The sequence below is a fragment of the Macaca nemestrina genome, chromosome 8 (assembly GCF_043159975.1).
Source record: "Macaca nemestrina isolate mMacNem1 chromosome 8, mMacNem.hap1, whole genome shotgun sequence".
Lineage (NCBI taxonomy): Eukaryota > Metazoa > Chordata > Mammalia > Primates > Cercopithecidae > Macaca > Macaca nemestrina.
In genome coordinates this window covers 126798129-126821192 of record NC_092132.1, presented here as the reverse complement: position 1 = coordinate 126821192, position 23064 = coordinate 126798129, and the positions used below count along the sequence as shown (strand labels likewise).

At 48.8% G+C, this 23064-nt stretch overlaps 1 protein-coding gene across 2 annotated transcripts in view; it reads left to right on the top strand.

The window, feature by feature from the left end:
* The window catches only part of LOC105482011 (scavenger receptor class A member 3), a 38210-nt gene that overhangs the window by 12952 nt on the left and 2194 nt on the right, over positions 1-23064 (top strand). The window contains exons 2-6 of one of the 2 annotated variants that reach the window (XM_071068470.1): positions 2691-2789; positions 4497-4616; positions 10038-10136; positions 11120-12163; positions 14685-23052. In XM_071068470.1, the coding sequence (XP_070924571.1) occupies positions 2691-2789; positions 4497-4616; positions 10038-10136; positions 11120-12163; positions 14685-14692 (1370 nt within the window). In that variant the 3' untranslated portion in view covers positions 14693-23052. Of the gene's footprint in view, positions 1-2690; positions 2790-4496; positions 4617-10037; positions 10137-11119; positions 12164-14684; positions 23053-23064 lie in introns of those variants that run through there. The other variant, XM_011741855.3, reaches the window with a different exon arrangement.

Sequence of the window (23064 nt, the reverse complement as noted above, 5' to 3'; positions counted from 1 at the left end):
AAGGAGAGCTGAAAGTGATGCTTCTTAGGATATGCATGAAAAGGAACTTCTCATGCTTCCTTCCTTCTCCTGCTTTACCCTCCAAAGCGCTTGCCTGCACCCCCGCCGCCCCCACACACGCACGAGTGCCCCAGTAAGCAAATCTACCTGGAATCTCCTATTGTGGAGAGGAAAACCAGGCTTCAGGAAGCTTTGCCACTGCCCAACTCTGTGACTTGAGCCAGGCATTAAAAACCTCACACCACACATACACAGGTACACACACATGCACACTCATGGGCAAAAATGCACGTGCACACATGTGCAAGCACAGCATGCACATATACTCACACATGCATCACACACACCCTCACACACGTGCCCACATACACAAAATTTACTTTCCTCACCTGTCAAATCAGGAGAAAATGTGCTCACTCTGTCTCTCGGGCTACTTGTAGGGATCAAATGGGGCAATAGATGTGAGAGCGCTTTCAAAGTCCTAAACCCCAGGTCTCCTTTGTCTCTCCAAATTAATTCAATCTCTGGGGGTGGAGCTCTGACTGACATTGGTCCCTTGAAAGCTCCCCAAAGAGCTCCAAGGCAGGCGTAGAATGGCTGGAAAGCATAATACCAAATCCTTCGTTGGTTTATTTGAAATTGTGTTTGTTGAGCCTTTCTCTGTGCCAACCACTGTGCTTGGGGTGTTGGATAAAGCAGAGAACAAAACAGATGGTCTCTGCCCTTGGAGCTGAAGTGCTGGGAAGAGAGCCACCGCATGGACAGGAGAGGTGCATTCTTCCACAGGAGAGCACAGAGCATGTGAGGTGTGGGCAACAGGGCCTTACACTAGTCTGGGAGCTCAAGAAAGTCTGCTGGGGAAGTGATGTTTAAGCCATGCATGAAGGCCAAGCAGAGGACGTTCATGGCCGTGATGGTAGCATCTGTAATTTGGGGTCACCCTCAGTCCTCTCCCTACTGAGTCCATTCAAAGCTGCCTTTGCTTACCAACGGCGCCTTGCCGACTGCATCTCAGCTCCTATGTTGATCACAATGGCTGTGGCATGGCATTTGGGCCCCAGGTGCTCACAGGTCTAGGATGCGACTCAAGATGCCCATCAGTCATGGTCAGGAGCCCCCAGGGCTCCGCAGCTCATTCATGTGCCACCCTCTTCTTGTCTACCCGCTGACCTTGCTGTTGCAGGAGCAAGATCTCTTAGCACTTTGTGGAACCTTTGCTCATTACCTCAAGGTGGTTGTAGGTATGATAGAAAAGATTTCCGAGTTCACATCGTGGCTTCACCACTTCTATTCTGTGGGCTGCTAAGCAACATTCTGAACTTCCCTGAACCTCAGTCTTTTTGTCCATAAATGTGATTCTCTGGACTGTAAAGTTTATAAGGTGTTGTGAAGATTGCCTTGAGGCAAAACCCAGCACTTTATTGCATTAAAAACAAAAAGGAAAAAAGCAAAACTTGAAGCTTCTACTTCTAGCATTACCAACTTAAAATATTCTCGGGCTATAAAATGTAGGCATTAAATAAACTACAGACATTCTGCTAAGTGCATAGCTAAAGGTGAAAGAAGCAGGGAATCCTTAAGGACCCCAAAAAACAAGCAAATAAAGAGAGAAAGAGAAAGAGAGAGAGAGGGAAGAGAGAGAGAGAGAGAGACAGAGAGAAAGATAGGAGGGAGGGAGGGATAGAAAGAAAGTGAGGGAGAGGGAAGACAGAAGGAGGGAGGGAGAGAAAGAAAGTGAGAGGGAGGAGAGAGTAAAAGGAAGAGAGGAGGGAGGGAGAGAGAATGAAAGGAAGGAGAAAAGTAGGTAAGGAAGGAAAGAAGGAAAGAAAGGGAAGGAAAGGAAGGAAGAAAGGGAAGCAAAGAAGTAAGGAAAGGAGGGAGGATAGTAGGGAGGGAAGGAAGGAAGGAAGGAAGGAAGGAAGGAAGGAAGGAAGGAAGGAAGGAAGGAAGGAAGGAAAAGGCCAGGTCTTACTTACAAGGAGTGGGAGGTGAAGGGTGTCTGGGGAACTAGAGGAATCTTCTGAGTGAGGGATACATCATTTAGGTCTTAGTTAGGGACCATATTGTCCCAGGGAATAAGAACCAAATCAGCCTCTGACAGGAGACCTGCTCCGCCCAAGGCCCCTTGACACTTGGTGGGTCCTGGGTGAGATTGTGTGAGGCAGGGATCTGCACCCATCCTGTCTCCTCCTCCCTCTGACTGCCTCCTCCCTCTGGCCTCCTCCTCTTCACAGCCTTCCAGCTATACTGGAGGCAGAGTCTTGGTGGGGACTATGCTGGAGCCAGATTCAGCCTTGTCCTAGAGAAGAGGAATTCTGCTTTGGTGACCAAGTGTTGGGGAATAGAAGGACACTAAGCCGTAGCAAGCAGCCAGCTCTTATTTCTCCTTACTCCACCTCCAGGGGTTTCAACAAGCTGTAGAGAGAGCAGGCGCTGGGCTGGCCCATGTGTCTTTCCCAGCGTTTGGGAAATGGGGAGCTCTCCTTATCCAGAGGGGCAGGACATCCCAGCTCCTCAGCCACCTGATTCCTACATCTACCCCCTTTTTGCAGCTTACATCAGGCCACCTGGAGCTCAGTGAGCTGGCTCAGGGGTAGAGGTGGGCACGGGATGTGGGGACTGGTAAATAAAAGGGGCTGCTGGAGAGGGCTGGGATGGCTCTGGATCTGACGGCACTGGTTCCATTATAGTGAGGTCAGCCGGCGGCGATGGAGATGCCTTGTGCGTTACGGAAGAGGACCTGGTGGGTGATGACGAGGACATGCCGAGCTTCCCGTGCACCCAGAAGGGTAAGGACTCTGGGCTGCCCCTGATCTCCACTCCGGGCTGAGAGATCCCTGTCTCCATCCCCAAGCCAGTGAGAGACGTGTCTCTTTAGGTGGTTTCAAAAGCCTGGGTGTCCTTTCCGCACTGCTTCCTGGATGGTTAAAGGGCAGAGTTCATGGCCCTGGGCGTGCAGTACCAATGATGTCAAAGGAGTTTAGAATTTTTTTTCTTAAAGACATGGTTTTGCTGTGTCGCCCAGGCTGGTATGAGTGGTACAACCATAGATCACTGCAGCCTCAAATTCCTGGGCTCAAGTGTTCCTCCCATCTCAGCCTCCCAAATAGCTGTGACTATAGGCGCACGCCACCATGCCTGGATGAATTTTTTTATTTTTTGTAGATACAGCGGTCTTGCTATGTTGCCCAGACTGGTCTCAAACTCCTGGTCTCAAGTGATCCGCCTGTCTCAGCCTCCCAAATTGCTGGGTTTCCAGGTGTGAGCCACTGCGCTTGGCCTGAAATCAAAGCTTCGCACAAGTGCCACCTGTCTCCTGGGCTCTTCCTGAGACCCATCAGGGATGTCTGCCATCTCCCAGAGCTACATACTCTGTCCCTGGGGCCCATCTTCTAGCTAGCCCAGAGTTGTCTCCTTCATTGTGTCCCATGCTACCTGAACCGCTGTTTGGAGTGGGGCCCGTCAGTGCTTTGGTGCAGGTTAGAGCAGTTGTTCTCAACCTTAGCTCTTCATTACAGTCACCTGTGGATGCATGAGACCAACCCTTGGAAATTCCTATTTGTTTGGCCTGGAGTGGGATCTGGGCATCAGGATTTTTAAGCATCCTAGTACTCAGAATGTGTGGCTACAGTTGAATTCACCTTAGGAATTTGCAGCTGGGCCATCACTGCATTCCCACTGGGTGATGGCCGCCTGCCTGCATATTCAGGAACATCTGGCTCGCTCCTTCCTCCATACCAGTAACTCCACTGGTGGACTGTGACTATTTGTTTGGTTTCCAGTAGAACTTCTGGTTCCCTGAAAAGTTTGGGGACTGGTAACCAACATTCTGGTTTGCCAGAGACTGAGGGGATTCCCAGGGTTTGGGGCTTTCCATTTTCTTTTTTATTTTTTAAAATAGAGATGGGATCTTGCTATGTTGCCCAGGCTGGCCTCAAACTCCTGGGCTCAAGTGATCCCCCTGTCTCAGCCTCCTAAAGTGCTGGGATTACAGGCATGAGCCATTGCACCCTGAAGACTCAGTTTTAAAACCTAGACAATCTTAGCAAACCAGGATGATTTGCACCATGCTGAGGAGCTCCCGTGACAGGAGACTTTCAGTGCTAAAACCCAGAAGGTCCTGGGCAAGCCCAGACAAGTTGGTCACTCAGTGGGGTCTCAGGCTGGCTGCTCATCTTGTGGGTCATCAGTAGGACCAATGGAGAGGGAAAAGGTGTTGCCCCTCCCCATGGGCCAAATGAAGATGCCATAGAGAGAGGATGATGGTAGTGATGGGAGCTGTTCTTTGAAGTCCTGACTCCGTCTCCTGCATTCCAGAAAGCGCCAGCACCTAGAGAAAGGTGGTAGGACAGGTAGAGAATGAGGGTCGAGAACAGCTCCCCTTCTGAGCCTGGTTTAAATTTGATGAGACAGGCCAGAGCAGAAATATGGAACTGACCCTTCAGCTCCGGCCTGGGCCACTGGCCTAAGCCATTGTCTCCTTGTATGCCCTACAGGTCGGCCAGGGCCCCGCTGCAGCCGCTGCCAGAAGAACCTGTCTTTGCACACATCAGTGAGGATTCTTTACCTCTTCCTGGCCCTGCTCCTGGTGGCTGTGGCTGTGTTGGCCTCTCTGGGTGAGTCCAGGGCTTGCCCACCCCGGGCTGTAGTGGGGTGTCTGGTCAGGGATCCGGCACCAAAAGCTCCCCTGCAAAGACAAACACTTGATATCTGTATCCCAGGGCCCAGAGCCAGCATCTTCCTGGCTAGGGGATCTCTATGCCTAATCCAAACTGCAGACGCTGACAACTGATGAGCTCTGTGGCCTTGAGGAAGGCACCCGCCTCCGGGGACCCTTGCTGTCCCCTTGGTGTAATGAGATGATACAACCAGGTCAGTGCTTCTCAGTTTCAGCTCCATGTTACAGCCACCTTGGAGCTTTAAAGAATATCGATGTAGGCCAGGCGCGGTGGCTCACGCCTGTAATCCCAGCACTTTGGGAGGCCAAGACGGGTGAATCACGAGGTCAGGAGATCGAGACTATCCTGGCTAACACGGTGAAACTCCGTCTCTACTAAAAAATACAAAAAACTAGCCAGGCGAGGTGGCGGGCGCCTGTAGTCCCAGCTACTCAGGAGACTGAGGCAGGAGAATGGCGTAAACCCGGGAGGCGGAGCTTGCAGTGAGCTGAGATCCGGCCACTGCACTCCAGCCCGGGCGACAGAGCGAGACTCCGTCTCAAAACAAAACAAAAAAAAAGGAATATTGATGTCTGGGCCCCACCCCAGTCGTGGAATTAATTCAGTATCTTTCAACTCTCCCGATGGTTCCGTTGTTCACCCAGGATTGAGATCACTGGATTGAGTGACTTCTAAGCCCCCTTTCATGGTCTATGTGAGTGTTTCTCAAAGTGAGGCTGGATGCCTACCTGCAGCAATTTCACCTCCAGTATTTGTTAAAATGCAAATTCCTGGGTCTCCCTCAGCCAGACCTGCTGAGACCAAGGAATCTGGGGGGTCCTGCAGGTAAGACCCAGGGATCTGAGGTTTGATTCTTCTCATACACATTAGGGTTTGTAGTAGTTGACCTAGGTCACAGCACACAGCCAGAGGTAGGTCACTTCTGCCTTCCAGATGCTGACAGATTGTGGTAAACTGGTTACAACAAATTTGGTGTTTGTAATCCCATTTCACTAAGAGTGCTAGGAGTGCAATCCCATTCCACACTTAGCTTCAAACTTTGAAAATCCAGGCTCTGGTAAATTTATTTATTCCAATCTACTAGATTTTAGAAACAAGGCCGGGAGTAGGGAGAGACAGTCGAGGCTCCGAGGGGGCGCCCCCTGCTCTCATGCAGACCCTGAGCCTGAGCGCATCCCTAAGGAGAGGCGCCTCGTCCTGGCCCTGGCTGGAGATATTCAGTTACCAGCCTTCTTAGCTTGAAGGCAAGAGGCCAGCATACTAATGATTTGAATAGACACAAGTCGTCTTCCAGTAATCCGAAGGCATTAATTAATCCAACACAAGCCGAGCACCTGCTCTGTGCCAGGCACTGGGAACACTGAGTTGTGTCAATTACATTTCACCATCAAGGGGTGTGGTTCTTCCCTCTTGTCAGGGAATATTGGAATCCCTTGGAAAGCATTTAAAAATACTAGTGCCAGGGTACCCCCCCTCCCCTCACTCCAGATGAATTAAATCAAAATCTCTGGGTAGGACCCAGGCCTTAGTCATTTATAAATCCCCTCGAGGGTTCCAATGTACAGCTAGATTCAAGGACCAAGGGTTTCAGAACTTCCCAAGCCCCTCACCACCTGTCTCTGCTAAATCAATTCGCAGGGTTTGGCCTTTCAGAAAGTGGCCAAAATCCCAGGCCAGAGGAGGGAAGGAGCCACGGTCTGCCTATCAGAGGCCGCAAACTTGCTGTCAGAGAACTTGTCAAGATTTCTGGCCACCCCTTTTAGGGCCTCAGCTCACAGCACCCAAGGGACCTGGAGCCATTATCAAAGCTCCAAGAACCATAGGATCAGGCCCAGAGAAGAGCGTAGGCACTAAAGAGTTCCCGAGAGGACGACAGAATGTGAGACACTGTTACATGCATAACGTCCATGAGTCAGCCTGGCAGGCCGGAGCGGGAGGCTGGCCCTACTCCTTGAGGGAGGGAACAGTCCTGGGGAGGGGACAGGATTTGCCCCAAGATCCAGAGTGACTGGACAGAGGATCAGAAGAACTGGGGTGAGGAGTGCGTGTTTGTGAACCATGGGAGAACTTTGGGTTTCCTTTTTTGTTTTTGCCTCCAGCTTGAGTATCCCAAGTCCCTAGATCAGTGTTGGCACCATCCTGGCCTAAATGGCAGGTGCCCAATAATATCTGTTGAAAGAATGACTATAGATGGGTAAAGCATGTGTGTGTGTGTGTATGTTGTGTGTGTGAGTGTGTGAATAGACTGGTCAATGCTTTACAACCAGGATTGTGATCAAAGTCCAGAGGGTTGGGAAAATCAGTCAGCAGACATTATAAACCAACTCTGTTCATTTTAATCAAGTATTTTTTTTTTAAATCAAGAGCATACAGGGGGCCAAGAACTATATTCTATACTAGGCAGTATACTGCTTAGTAAAACACAGATCCTGCCTTCATGGAGTTTATAATCTAGAGCTGATTATGGCCATATTTTTCTGTAAAAGGCTACATAGTAAATATTTTAGGCTTTTCAGGTTACATACGATCTTTGTCACAACCAGACTCGTTGCAGAGCAAAAGCAGCCACAAGCAGTCTAAATGAATAGGGGTGGCAACTCCTGTAAATCAGGCATTGGGCTGGATTTCACCTTCAGGCCGTAATTTGCCATCCCCTGGTTTAGATCACTGATCTCTAAACTTTCTTGACCGTGCATCCCATCAGTAAAAAATTCATTTGAAATGCATCCAAAAATTTACATGGATTGATGAATGGGTGAAAGAGATAGATGAATATAAAATAAATATAGAAACATGCTACTTGTAGAATCTAGGTGATAGGCACATAGGTCTTCACTGTACAAGTCCTTCTATTGTTTGAGAAATTTTTAAATTAAATGTTGGAAAAGAAAAATTTGATAGAGTCACACCTCCAAAATATACCTATTTATTTATAAGTGATACATAAGTACTATTTGCCATATTGTCTGCATTATAAATATAATTTTATAAGGATGAAGAAAAATCATGTCTAGAAAGTAAGTAAAATGGCTTATAAAGAAATTTATAATTATTAAGCGTGAAATGCACAATGAAAAAATAAGCAAGGCCAGGTGCAGTGGCTCATGTCTGTAACCCCAGCACCTTGGGAGGCCAAGGTGGGAGGATCACTTGAGCTCAGGATTTTGAGGCCAGCCTGGGCAACACAGTGAGACCCCACTCATTTCAATTTTAAAAAAATTGAAAATTGACTGGGCATGGTGGCATATGCCGGTAGTCCCGACCACTTAGGAGGCTGGGCTGGGATGATCACTTGAGCCCAGGAGATTGAGGCTGCAGTGAGCCCTTTTCACACCACTGCACTCCAGCCTGGGTGACAGAGCAAGACTCCGTCTCACAAAAAAAAAAAAGAAAAAAGAAATGAACAGGTGAATGAATTACACGGAGTGGAGTGAGCCTTGGCTGTTGGCTTGGAAGTAGACTTAATGAAGCATAGGAATAGGAATCAAAGTCACCTAATCTCTCTGTATCTTTGTTCATCTATGCATGAAATCTTAATTGTAGGGAGGCTCAAATGGAATAATAACTATTGTAAACTGTAAAGTGCTTGTCTCATGTAACAGCATGTGCTTATTCCCAAACTCTCTCAACGTGTCGCTGTTACTAATTAAGTAAATCTCCTGACAGCTCTGAGATGTACAGTATTAACTGGAACCTGGAGATTCCAAATAATTTGAAAGCATAGAATTTTGGCGCTGAGGAGAGCCTCAGCGTCATCAAGCTCCACATTTTTGTTTTACGTGTGATTGAATTGAGCTCAGGAAAGGGTAACTGACTTGACCAAAGTCACCCGACAAATTGTGATGTAAACTAGGACTAGAAGCTGTGTTACTCAGTGCTCTTGGTGGTGCTAATTCTTTCCCCTTGTACTTGATCTTAAGAGGATCTGTGGGAAACATCTTGCTGAACCTCAGAACAACCCATGCCCTTCCTCACTACCAGGCCCATTCAGGCACCCACTGGAAAAAGCCAGGCGTCCTGCTACTGCCAAGATGTGCTCTAACCACCGGCCAACATGGCCCCCTTAGTAGAGTGCAAGGCTGCCCGTGGGCTATAAATTGGTATAACCTTTTCTGGGCAGCAGTTTGGCAGCTTGTATTAAGGACTTCAAAAATGTTAATACCCTTGGGTCCCATAATTCTACTTTAAGCAATTTATCCCAAGAGAATTATCATATACATACAACCATCATATATAAGGATTATTTCTAGAATTAAGCATTACTTATATTTATATATCAAGTTTTATTTATGAGCTCAGAAGAGGAGGTACTTTAAGTGTCCCCAACAGTAGGGGATTCATACATAATTGCTGTATTATTTATATAGAGTGCCATGCAGATACCAAAAGTAATGATGTTAAAGTGATTTAACCCTGGATGGAAAAATATCCATGACATGATACCGATAAAGCAACATCAAAGAAAGCAGATGAGATGTTCAGAGCATCCCAGTTTTGCTTTTGTTGCCTAAGAAAGTACAACAGTCCCTGCTTATCCACAGTTTCAGTTACCCGAGGTCAATCGGCCACATCACAGCTTGATGATCCCCCTTCTGACATACGGTCAAGGTCAGTAGTAGCCCAACACTAAGTCACGATGCCTATGTCATTCACCTCACTGCATCTCTTCACATAGGCATGATGTCATCTCATGTCAGCACAAGAACAAGGGTGAATACGGTACAATAAGATATTCTCAGAGACACAGAGACCATATTTACATAACTTTTATTATAGCATATTGTTCTAATAGTTCTATTTTATTATTAGCTGTTGTTAATCTCTTACTAGGCCTAATATATAAATTAAACTTTATCTGAGGTACGTATGTATAGGAAAACACATAGTATATATAGGGTTCCATACTCTGAGGTTTCGGGCATCCACTGGGGGTCTTGGAATGTATCCCCTGCAGGTAAGGGGAGAACACTGCATATATCTGTGTAGCTGAAGAACGGTTATCAATGTAAACAAAACTAGAATAAATACATGAAGACACTGATGGTAGCAATCTTTGGGTGGTAGGAATAAGAATAATTTTTTTAAAAATGTTTTTTTCTGAATTTCCCCTGTTCCATTCTATGATCAGGTCCTATTTCTAAAATGTGGGGTGTGGGGTGAGTGATTATGTCTCTACAGGGCCTTGTGGCAAACTCTGGCCATAAGAAGTGTCCTCCCTAACCACCATGAAGAAGCCTGAGAGGAGAAGGGTGAAAGGTTTTGGTTGCAGAGGGGCTGATAAAGATGCCTTCTCAAGGAATGACTGCTGTTTCTCTGAGCTTAGACCCTGCCCCAGCTTCTCATCTGTTTTCCCTACAGTTTTTAGAAAAGTGGACTCTCTCTCCGAAGACATCTCCTTGACCCAGTCTATTTATGACAAGAAACTTGTGTTAATGCAGAAAAATCTCCAGGGCCTGGGTAAGTAGATGGACTGATGACTGTGATGCAGTGATCATCAAGGTAGGGCAAGGGTACCCTCCCCACACCACAGTGCCCCAGCACCAAGCAACCTTCATCAGCCTTCTAGGCACAGAGGACATCCCCGGCTCCCTGCTCCCTCCCTAGCTGGTTCTCCATCCCCTGGATGTATTTTTAGTAGAGACGGGGTTTCGCCATGTTAGCCAGGATGGTCTCGATCTCCTGACCTTGTGATCTGCCCTCCTCGGCCTCCCAAAGTGCTGGGATTAGAGGTGTGAGCCACCACGCCCAGGGTCTACATATATTCAATCTTGCTCCCACTTATAAGTGAGAGCATGTGGTCTTTGGTTTTCTGTTCTTCCATTAATTTGCTTAGGTCATGCCACAATTCTTGATGTTGTTTATCCCCTGCTTTAATCTGGAACAATCTAAGAGAGAATGAGACAGAAGGAGCAATGATAGAAGGGTTTACAGGGGTATTCTTCTCTGACTCAAATAGAAGATTCTGGTCTGGCACCAATATACGTGGCTATTTGCCAAGCCACTTCTCTGTGCCTCGTTCCTCTTGAGTCACAAGTCAAAAATCCCTGTGCCACCTTCTCTGCAAATTTATTATTGTAAGAGGATTGAATAAGATAACAGATATACAAATATTGGGAGAAATTTTTAAATCAAGTTTAAGTGGGAAGTTCCTGGTCACCTAAGAAAAATTAAGAAGATATGTTCTTGAGAATTTGGTGGTGAGAAGGAGAAAAATGTCCTAAATGCTACATTTCAGATCAGAGTCAAGACAGTTGGTAAACATGAGATTCCATAGAGGTGGCAAGGCTTTTCCAAGAAGGGATTCATAACAGGACTTCAGGAAGGAAGCAGGTTTGGGAAGCTACTTACCAATTCCTTATGCTCTGAAATATTTAATTTAAAGAGGAAGCGTCGTACCGTGGCCCTTCAGCAACTCAAACTGTTGTCCCTTTCCCCTAAAGATCCAAAAGCCCTGAACAACTGCTCTTTCTGCCATGAAGCTGGGCAGCTGGGGCCAGAGGTCCGAAAACTGCAGGAGGAGCTGGAGGGAATTCAGAAGCTGCTTCTGGCTCAGGAGGTGCAGCTGGACCAGACCTTGCAGGCCCAGGAGGTGCTCTCCACCACCAGCAGGCAGATCTCCCAGGAGATGGGCAGTTGCTCCTTCTCCATCCACCAGGTTAACCAGTCTCTGGGGCTCTTCCTGGCCCAGGTGAGAGGCTGGCAGGCCACCACAGCTGGCCTGGACCTCTCTCTGAAGGACCTCACCCAGGAGTGCTACGATGTCAAGGCTGCAATGCACCAGATCAACTTCACCGTGGGGCAGACTTCCGAGTGGATCCATGGGATCCAGCGGAAGACGGACGAGGAGACCCTGACCCTCCAGAAGATTGTCACCGACTGGCAGAACTACACCCGGCTCTTCAGTGGCCTGCGTACCACCTCCACCAAGACCGGAGAGGCAGTCAAGAACATCCAGGCCACCCTGGGGGCCTCCTCACAGCGCATCAGCCAGAACTCCGAGAGCATGCATGACCTGGTACTCCAGGTCATGGGCTTGCAGCTGCAGCTGGATAACATCTCGTCCTTCCTGGACGACCACGAGGAGAACATGCATGATCTTCAGTACCACACCCACTATGCCCAGAACCGCACCGTGGAGAGGTTTGAGTCTCTGGAAGGACGCATGGCTTCTCACGAGATTGAAATTGGCACCATCTTCACCAACATCAATGCCACTGACAGCCACGTGCACAGCATGCTCAAGTACCTGGATGACGTGCGGCTCTCCTGCACGCTGGGCTTCCACACCCATGCCGAGGAGCTCTACTACCTGAACAAGTCTGTCTCCATCATGCTGGGCACCACAGACCTGCTCCGGGAGCGCTTCAGCCTGCTCAGTGCCCGGCTGGACCTCAACGTCCGGAACCTCTCCATGATCGTGGAGGAGATGAAGGCGGTGGACACGCAGCATGGAGAAATCCTTCGCAACGTCACCATCCTACGAGGTAAGAGCTGGGTCCAGGTAGGGCTGCTACAAAGCTTCCACTGAGGCTTGGTGATCTAGTTGGACACAGAAGTACCTGGTTTTAGGCAAAGTACTAGTGGGCTAACACAATCCTATAGCAAATGCGTAGAGCAATAGGCAGCTTTAAGAAATGTACTTGCATTAGCCAGGCATGGTGGTGTGTACCTATACTCCTAGCTGCTTGGGAAGCTGAGGCAGAAGGATCACTTGAGCCCAGGAGGTCAAGGCTACAGTGAGCTATGATTGCACCACTGCAGCCTGGGAGACAGAGTGAGTCCTCGTCTGGAAAAAAAAAAAAAAGAGAAAAGAAAAAAAAAGGAAGAGAACATCCTTGCGAACCTCTTTTGTAAAGGTATTATGGCTTCTAACTTTGCCTATTACACAAATCTGAACTTTTATATTTAGATTTGTTTAACCATGTCCTAATAGAGAAACAAGCAGATCTTGTGTTTTGAAAACTGTCTCCTCTTTTTTTCTCCCTTCCCACCCCCTCATTAATGCTCCCAACCACCCAACCCTCTGCCCGGGAGGCTGTCACTCTGACACACTCTTCTACTCTCATCCACCTCATGTCTTCCGTATTTATCAAGGTTCTCCAGAGAAACAGAATCAATACTGTATGAGAGAGAAAGAGAGAGAGAGAGAGAGAGAGATCCACAGAAACAGAATCAATAGTGTAGAGAGAGAGAGAGAGAGAGAGACCCAGAGAAACAGAATCAATAGTGTATAGAGATAGATAGATAGATAGATAGATAGATAGATAGATAGATAGATCCAGAGAAAGAGAATCAATAGTGTATAGATAGATGGATAGATATATAGATTGATTGATTGATCCAGAGAAACAGAATCAATAGTGTATAGAGATAGACGATAGATATGATAGAGATAGATAGATAGGATAGAGATAAAGAGATAGACATGAGATAGATAGATAGATAGATAGATAGATAGATAGATCCAGAGAAACAGAATCAATAGTGTATAGATAGATGGATAGATACATAGATTGATTGATTGATCCAGAGAAACAGAATCAATAGTGTATAGAGATAGATGATAGACAGATATGATAGAGATAGATAGATAGATAGATAGACAGATAGATAGATAGGATAAAGAGATAGACATGAGATAGATAGATAGATAGATAGATAGATGATAGATAGATCCAGAGAAGTAATCAATAGCATATAGAGATAGATGATAGATAGACAGATCCAGAGAAACAGAATCAATAGTAGAGAGAGAGAGGTGATAGAAATAGAGATGATAGATAGAGATGAGTTAGATAGATGATAGATATAGATGGGTAGGTAGATAGATAGATAGATAGATAGATAGATAGATAGATAGATAGATAATGATAGAGATAGATGGATAGATGGATATTATAAGGAATTGGCTCCTGTAATTAGAAAGGCTGGCAAGTCCAAAATCTGCAGAGCTGATGTTCCAGTTTGAAGACCATGAGGCAGGAAGAATTCCCTCTTACTTGGGGGAGGCTCAGCTCTTTGTTCTATTCAGGCCTTCAACTGATTAGATGAGCCCGCCTACATGAGGGAGGGCAATCTGCTTGATGCAGGCTACCTATTTAAATGTTAATCTTATCCTAAACACCCTCACAAGGAAGACCCCAGAATTATATTTGACCAAGCATCTGACCTAGTCAAAGTGACACATAAAATTAACCATCACAAGCCCACCCCTTGTCAACTTGGCACCTGTACACATCTCCTTAAACCACACTTAATCTCCAAATAAAGACAACAGTAAGGTCATAATTCCACCTAATGTGATACAACTCTCCTGTGTACAACCAAAAACACACACACACTTTCCCCTGAAGAGGAGTTAAAGTCCTTGAGTGAATATTATTCTTTTGCTGATACCCTGTAACTTAAATAATATGATGTAAAGTTAACAATATTTAACTATGCTATAAAGTAGATACATGTTATTTTACACAATAAGGGAATAAGAGAAGACAGAAAACAAAATTGTTGGCTATGCACACACATATTTTTTAATATATTCATTAAAAAAATAAGGAGGATTGATTATATTCAGACTGTCCAAATGGAGAAATAAAATAAAATATAAGGAGGACGTACCATAACCATGACAGTCCTTGTTGCTGTCATTGGTCATATGGTTGTAGCTGGTATTCATCACCACCTTCTTCCACTCCCCATTCTGTATTCCCTTTGTCTTCAGCAAGCCCCTCATCTGGTCCTGGCTCTTTATCTGCTGGGGTGATCTAAACCTTCCCCCTGGAGAGTCTGGGCTATAGTATTTCTACCTGGGTGGGATTATTGAATACTCCATTCACCTTAATCTCAGGGCTTGGTAATACTATGGGACACCCCGCGGGATCTCCTGTATTCCAGACATCCCCTTCCTTACTTCCATTGTGGAGTAGTAGTCCAATTTCCCCTTGGCAGTCAGGATCCAGTCACCCACACCAGCACAGAAACTCTCTATTTTGCTTGTTGATTCAGAGGCATGAGGAGCCCAAAGTGGCCAGGTGGCAGTCTTAACTTCCTGTTCAATGGAATCATGGTTGTGTCTCCTGGTGGCAGCATTCCTCCGTTTGGAACTAGATCTCTATCTCAGCAGAACATAAGATCATAGGAACAGGAAGCAAAAATTTTCTGGTGGGTCACCAGTATGAGAATAAGAGTGCCACTGCCATTAACTCACCTTGATTTCTGGACCTGTGAGTCTGACTTTGGGAGAAACACCACTACGTATTGGATGCTGATTGAGAGCATATACAGCCTCCTGGAGAACCATTCCTAAGCCCCGCAAGGTACTGCCACCTAGCTGGTGCTGTAACTGAGTCTTCAAAAGGCCATTCCACTGTTTTATCAAGCCAACTGCCTCAGGATGGTGGGAACATGGTAAGACCAGTGCATTCCATGCCACATTGCCACACTTCGTCTGCTGTGAAGTGAGCTCCTCAGTCAGGAGCAATGCTGTGTGAATACCGTGACTGTGGATAAGGCATTCTGTGAGTCTACGGAGGGTAGTTTTGACAGAAGAATTGTGTACAGGGAAGGCAAATCTATATCCAGGGCAAGCATCTATTCTGGTAAAAATATTGCCCTTTCCATGATGGAAATGATCCAGTGTAATCCACCTGCCACTAGGTAGCTGGCAGATTACCCTGGGGAATGGTGCCATGTCAGAGACTCAGTGTTGGTTTCTGCTGCAGCAGAGTGGGCATTAGCAGTGGCTGTAGCTGGGTCAGCCTTGGTGAGTGGAAGTCCATGTTGCTAAGCCCATGGATAACCTCCATCCCTGCCACCATGCACACTTTGTTCATGAGCCCATTGGGCAATGACAGTGGTGGTGGAGAAGGAGGCTGACTGGTATCCACAGAATAGGTCATGCTATCCACCCGATTATTAAATCCTCTCCTGCCGGGGTCACCCTTTGGTGAGGATTCACGTAGGATGCAAATAGCTTCAGTATTTTTGCCTCTTCGGAGAGGCCCGTCCACAGACCTCTTCCGTAAATCTTCTTGTCACCAGTTTTTCAATTGTGTTCCTTCCATGTCCCTGACCTTCCAGCCAAACAATTGGCCGCAGCCCATGGATCAGTACATAGTCACACATCTGACCATTTCTCCTTCCAAGTAAAATGAACAATCAGGTTCACAGCCCAAAGATCTACCTACTGGGAGGCTTTCCCTTTCCCACTCTCCTTCAGGGATGTCTCAGGAAGGGGCTGCAGGGCTGCAGTTGTCCATTTTCAGGTGGTACCTACATATCCTGCAGAACCATCTGTAAATCAGGCCTGAATCTTCTCTTCCTCCACCAACTGATCATATAGAACTCCCCATGAGGCCACAGGTGCAGGCTGGGAGAGAAAAGATAGGATAGCAGGAGCGGGACCTCAGGGCATTTGGGCCACTTCTTTATGTAACTTACGTGTGCCTTCAGGGCCTGCTCAGGCCAGATCACATGTATATACCACTTATGATGATAGAGTATTGCTCTGCACACCCAACTTTATGAATTAGTGGATCAGCTACCACCCAGTTTATGATTGGTGACTCAGACCACTGGTCACTTGGTGGCCCATGGTTAAGTGTTTAGTCTCCACCAAGGCCGAGTAGAAGGTCAAGAGCTGTTTCCCAAAAGGAGAGTGGTTATCTGTGGAGAATGGGAGGGCTGCTTCAAAATCCTAAGGGATCGTGCTTTGATTCACCTACAGGGGACTGCCAAGGGCTCCACACAGCATCCTTATCTGCCACTGACTCCTCAAGCACCACTGGATCTGCTGGGTCCTATGGCCCAGGCAGCAAAGCAGCTTGCATGGCAGCCTGGACCTGTGGCAGAGCCTTCCCCTGTTCTGGGCCCCACTCAAACAAGAAGCTTTCCAGGTCACTTGGCAAATGAGTAGAAATACACACTCCAATGATGAATATGTTACCTCCAAAGTCCAAATCAGCCCATTAGGCATTGTGCCTTCTTTTTAGTTTTAGGAGGGGCCTGATGCAACAACTCATCCTTCACCTTAGAAGGGATATCTGTCTCCACATACCCATACCACCCAACCTCTGGAAATTTCACTGAGATGGAAGGCTCTCGAATTCTCGTCAAATTTATTTCCTGTCCCCTGACATGGTAACGGAAATCTTCCCAGAGTATTTCACCTAAAATATGTATGTGCATGACCTCTAGGGCACAATGTTCCAGGGAAGGGCATTAGTAAATAGTTCCTATGGTTCAGCCCCTGGCAGATGTGTGGTTTCATTGAGTTCAACCTAAGAACAAAGGCAATTTAAAGCTTTCCTGATTACAATGTCCATTTACAAACTTTGTTTTATTTCAGCCTCATGACAACCCTTGCATGGTAAACAAAGCAGATGTTGGTGACTCTATTTATAGAAAAGTAATCTGAGGATAGGGTAGGGAGTTCAAAGGAATAAGCACAGGGTCACTCTGATTTAAAATCCTGACCGCTCCCCAATGCTCTGAAATGGACACAATCCAGTGCCCATCCAGGAAAGGAGATGCCCAGAGCATGAGTTTGTAGATGCCAACAAGACATTTCTGCTCAGGTCCTGCTAAGCTATAGGGTGTTGGGCAGGGAGTGGGGAAGAGGGAGATGGTACCAAAAGTGTTGACAGAGGAACCGTTCTAAGTGTAACCAATAGTACTCTTGGAAATTTACATTTGCTGCTGTCCTAGTCATGCATAGAGTTTTCATGCATGGAGTTGCATGACTAGGAGTCCTAGTCATGCATGGAGAACAAAATGGGGCATCTGTTTGAGCTACACCTGAGTCTTGGTTTGACGTCTGCACATTTGTTTAAATTGTGCAGCCTCTCTCCTGGTTGTTAAAGTCACCACATGTAAAATCTCTCACATCTGAAAGCAAATTTCAGGGACACAATGCACATCCCTTTCTCTGGGGACCTGGTCACTCATTCATTCATCCAGAGACAGGCACAGACAGGCTGGGACACAGGAGCTGGCAATGAGGTCTCCACTGGGTCGGAGCTGAGCGGCTATCTGGAATAAAGGGAGGGATTGCAGTGGCGGGGGCTGTGTGGAAGGTGCCAGGTCCTGATGGAAGAGTTGGAACTCTGAGACTGCACAGGCAAGAAGCCTGGCTTCTGATGTGCTCTGGATCTTTAGGCAGAATCGCTTCATCCCTCCAGGGCTCTGCTTCATTCATTTGTAAATGAAGGGGTAAGACCAGCTGATCTCTGAGATTCCAGCTCTAATTAATTCTAAGCCCCCATTTACTCAACAGAAAGACTGTGGTAGTTTCATAGTGTTTGTGCCTCTCATAAAATATTTATCTCCTCCTACTCTGTAGGGTAATTTCAGTGTCTCTGCTAGACAGTGTCCGTGCTAGGACTATCATTTGGGAATTGTAGACTAAAACCATCTTATCCTTATAGAGACAGGATCTCACTTTGTTGCCTAGACTGGTCTCAAACTCTTGGGCTCAAGCAATCCTCCCACCTTTGGCCTCCCAAAGTGCTGGGATTATAGGCATGAGCCATCACACCCAGCCACACTTTGAACTCAGTTTCTTCATCTGCAAATAGAAATATTAATGCCTTTCCTGCCTGTATCCCATAGGGTAATTGTGAGGATCAGTGTTCACAATGGGTGTGAACAAGTTCCTGTAAAATATGAAAGGGTGCCCTGCATAAAGGATTATTATGCTGATAAATTGCTTGGAGACCTAGGCTCCCTGTGTTACTCATCGAGGACCCAGCAGAGTGCTTGGCTCTTGGAAAGTACAAGAAATGTTTGCTTGGTGAACAAATAAGTGAAAGTGTGAACAAAAGGTAGAAGCCCAAGATGGGCAAGACACAAAGGGATTCAATCTGCAAATGTGTTCTATCATCACCACCCTCCATCCTTCTTCCACACTGAAGTGTTCAGGAGTTTACATGTGAAGGAGGAAAAAGCAGACTGTCACATCATTCTGCTGGTCAGGCCCAAGGAGCAACCTGCGGAGGTGACAATGAAGAGGGCTTGGTGGCCCTGCCCCAGTTTTTGTTCTCTCAGCCCTGTGATACTGCCGAAAACTCCACTCAGCTTCTCAGCCTAATAGCTGCAGCCTTTTGTTGGTTTCTAAGCCTCTCTGCCCAAACCAATCACAAATCCACAAATGCCTGGAGAGGAAAAGATGTCAGGCTGACTTCAACGAGGCCTCTCTTCTCCGGGACCTTGGCCCTTGGTATCCCTCCAAAGCCTCCAGAAGGATGTTTTGGTCTTTCTCTAACCGCTCTGTTTGTTCTCCGTGGGAGGTTGAATCTGTCATAAACTAGTCCATCGTAAGCTGAAGTAGAAGCCCGTGGGCATGTTTTTAACAGCCCTCAGTTGGCAACAAGCAGGTTTGAGAGTCCCTGAGCCAGGCCAGTATTCTCATGGAGCATAGGGGAGCCTGAGCCCAAGCCACCCGCTTTGCTAATATGAGAGCTGGGACTCAAACACTGGGCACCCGATGTCCACGCCAATGTGCCTCCCACAACACCAGGCCAGTCCCTCCAGAGGCACCCCTTTGTTTTATGTTCTTCTGTCCTTGTAAGCCGGCCAGTTGCCTCTGACCATAAGATGTACTGTGGGTTCCTCCTGGGCCATGCACTGCCCCTCCCATGGGTGGGCAGTGCTGATGCCCCGAGACACTGGGCACTCTGCTCAGCCCACCCCCTCCTCCCTATCCCAAGCGCAGACCACAGAGCCAGCCACTCCATGGTCCCAGACGTGAGGTCAGCTGTGGCTGGACCCTAATGAGCCTGGAGAGCCTGATTACAGTCTGTGGCTTCCTGAGTAATCATGGCCGCCCCCCTCCACCGGACTCCAGGGTGTGCCGGTCCCTCTCCTTCCCACGCACCTCAGCCACTGCTGCCTGTCTTCCCTGGTGGCCTGAAGTGCCTTCCCTCAGCTCAGAGCAGCCACTAGCCCTCCTCTAGCCTTTCTCTCCTCTGCCCCTCACCCCTGCCTTGTTACTGGCAAGATCAGTGGCACCCCGGCCTGGAGGGTCCTTGGTCAGTCTCTGTTCACATTCCTTGCCCCCACACTAACTACTAAACTACAGTTGTTGACTTCCTCCCTAGCCAGACCAGGTCACGCCTGCTGTCAGTCCTCTGCCTGCATGACTCATGGCTGGCCTGGAGGGCAGGTGGGGCCCTGCTCACCTAAGGAAGGCAGCCTTCTGAGTCCCCTTCTCAGTCAGTGGGGACCCCGAAGCACTCTTTAGAAAAAGGCTCTGGGGTCCTCCTCCTCCAGGCAGTGCCTAGGATTGCAGCCTCTCCCTCCTCCAGGCAGCACCCAGGCCTGGAGGCCCCGGCAGTGCTGGGAGTGACACAGGAGCCAAGGTAGCAGCATGGGGGAAGGAGCTTGGGTCTCAGAGCCTCTCGGGCCTGGACTAGAATCCTGATCCCAGCGCTGTGGTCTTCAGCACGTGGCCAACTGCTGCACCTGCCCTGTCATCTGTAAAATGGAGCAACAGCCTCCTGCCTGGGACATAGCAGACACTCAGTTGATGAAGTTGGCAAATGTCAGTGCTCTCATGTCCCTCCCTTCTCCACCCTGTGGGAGATTCGAGAAGGCACGGAGCAGGCAGAGAGTGAGCAGGGCTGACTATGGCACACCAGCACCGAGCAGCTCCGTCCACCAGCCGTGACACAGGCGGCAAGGGAGGCTTCTGTCGGCACCACAGGCACCTGTCAGTAGCCCACGCGGAGGCCCACAAGATGTAGACAGGCCCCCAATAACATCGTCCACTCTATCTTCTCACAGCCACTGCCTGGAACACCTCCCACCCCCATCTGGGTTCCCAGAGATGGCGTCAGCAGCAGCAGCTGTGGCTTAGGGGTGGATATAGAGAAGGAGGGAACCCTTCTCCCTGCATTCTCCCTCCACTCACGCTAGGCTGCAGCTCCTGGGCAATGAAGGGAATGATATGACTGAGGCTTCTGCACAGACATCCACCAGCAGCATGTGGACGCTTGGGCCTCCACACCTAGGGAAAGCCTCCCCAGAGCTTCCCAGGAAAGAGGAGCTGGAGGGGGCTGCTGGGGAGGAGGGAGTGTTTTTTCCCCTTTGCTGCTGGCATAGAATCCCTTAGAAATCACAGATATAGGCCAGGTGGGATGGCTCATGCCTGCAATCCCAAAACTTTGGGAGGCCAAGGCAGAAGAATCACTTGAGCCCAGGAGTTCGAGACCAGCCTGGGCAACCTAGTGAAACCCCATCTCTGCCAAAAAAATAAAAAAATCAGTTGGCCTGGTGGCATGTGCCTGTTGGAGGATCATTTGGGCCCAGGAGTTCAAGGGTGCAGTGAGCTGTGATTGTGCCACTGCATTCCAGCCACAACAGAGCAAGACCCTGTCTCTGAAAAAGGAAGAAATCCTCACAGCTGGCTGCTGTGTTCTTAGGGACCAGGGAGGCGAGGTTGTCCACCAAAGATGGTGGCATAGAAAGGAATGGAGTTCCGGAAGAAGGTGAGGGGGCCCCAGCTGTGTGTGGGTGCAGGGCAGGGTGTCCTTGTCCCAACAAGTCTTCTCAGGCTTTTCCTGAGCCAAGGCTGGAGATGGGGATTGTGAACTTGTCCACCCAGAAGGTGAGAGTGGAGAGAGTGGAGTACCAGGGAGCAGGGGACCAGCCCTGGGGGAGAAGTGAGCCCAGGAGGAGTCGGGGCAGAGGGAGGAGGCAAGTGCCCACCCCGACAGGGAGGAGGGAGTGGCAGGAGAAGGGGTCACGGAGCTGCAGGGCCCTTGGAAGCTCAGTGAGCACACGATCTTGTGGATGAAATCTGAGTTTTGGAACAGGACAGTGTTGCCAGTGTTGCCACACCACCGACAGCTTCGGGGGGCCTCTCCGCCTCTGTATGGCTCTCTGCTTTTCCAAACCGCAGCTGGCCCAGGCACCAGGAGCAGAGGTAGGGTGAAGACAGACGCTATGGCTCTGCTGGTTCCCTGCAGGTCCTGCCAGGGTGGGGAGGTGGCTCCTGTGCAGGCGTCAGCCTGGGCCCGTGGCACTCTGGCTGCCAGGCTGCCAGGGGCTCCTGCAGGCCAAGGGCAGCTCCTGCCTCCCGGCTTCTCTGAGGCCAGGCTGCTGCCACTGCTGCTGGTCACCCTTCATCATTGGCTAACTCAACAATGGAATCTCAGCCTTGCTGCTGGCAGGCCACGTGAGCCATGCAGGGCCACATCCCCATGGCGGGAAGTGGGCAAGGGCAGGTGGTGTCAGGGAACTGACTGGAAGGTTTTATTGGCTCTGGTGGGGCTGGCTCTGTCTGGGCTTTGGTTTCCAGTTTAGGTCATAATAGAGGACGTATTCACTGACTCTGCTCCACTTAGAAACACTCTGGGAAGAAAACGGAGAGGGGCACAGAAGAGGGCTCCGGTAGCATCAGCCAGGATGAAGGGGCCTGTGCCACAGAACTGGATACGGCAATGGAGGGCTCCCAGCTCCCAGCATGCAGAATCCCTTCCCCCGAGAGGCCCACTTTCTGCCTTGTGTCCTCAGGGTTGGCACAGCTATGAGGGGTGGAGACTCTCAGACCCACACAGCCAGAAGGACGTGAGGTCATCAGACCCCTGTCCTGGGCGCTAGACAGGGCTCTTTAACGAAGGGCCGTATCTTCATCTTGGCATCTCCCACAGGCCCTCATGCAGAGCCAGGCTCGAAGGAGGGTCCACGGCTGCTTGGTGAATCACCCTTTTCAAGCACATACTGAATTTTCCTGACTGCATGCCAGGCTCTCTGTGTCCAGGGCTGGGATGTGAGCCGTGGCTCCTGCCATCTTCCTGGGGCTGCACAGTCTAGCAGGGCCCGCCAGATAGTATCCAGTGTTCGCTTTCAGTGTGCGGTGACTTCTCTTTCTATGTGTCAATGAAAAGACTCACAACGTAGTAGCCTTAAGAGCTCAGCGAAGAGGCTGGGTGATCAGGGTGGGCTTCCTGGAGGTACTCACCTTTTTCTGGGCTGTCACTGTGCCTGCTTACTCACATTGGGACACACCTATTTCTCATGCCGCACTTTCTTGGTTTTCTCCTCCATGTGACCTGACTCCAACCCTGTTCCCAAATGTCTGAGAAGTCATGGGGGTGGGGTAGGGGTGAATACAGTGGTCAAAGACCATGCATGAGAAGGAGGTCAGACCGGCCTCAGAGCAGGACAGGCAATCCTGGATAACCTTGGCCCCTTCTTGAAGCTGACCAGCCCCTCGGTCCCTAACCTCATTGTGTGTGTGGAGCTATCGGCAAGCCTTGCGGTGAGAGATGAGTGTCTGCTGGGCTTGTCCAGCCCTCATGCTGTCGCCGTGCCCGCTCTGCTCGTGGGCGAGCCTCGGGCGGGGAGCCCCTCAAAGACTGACCTCTCCCATCTTCTCTCCAACCTC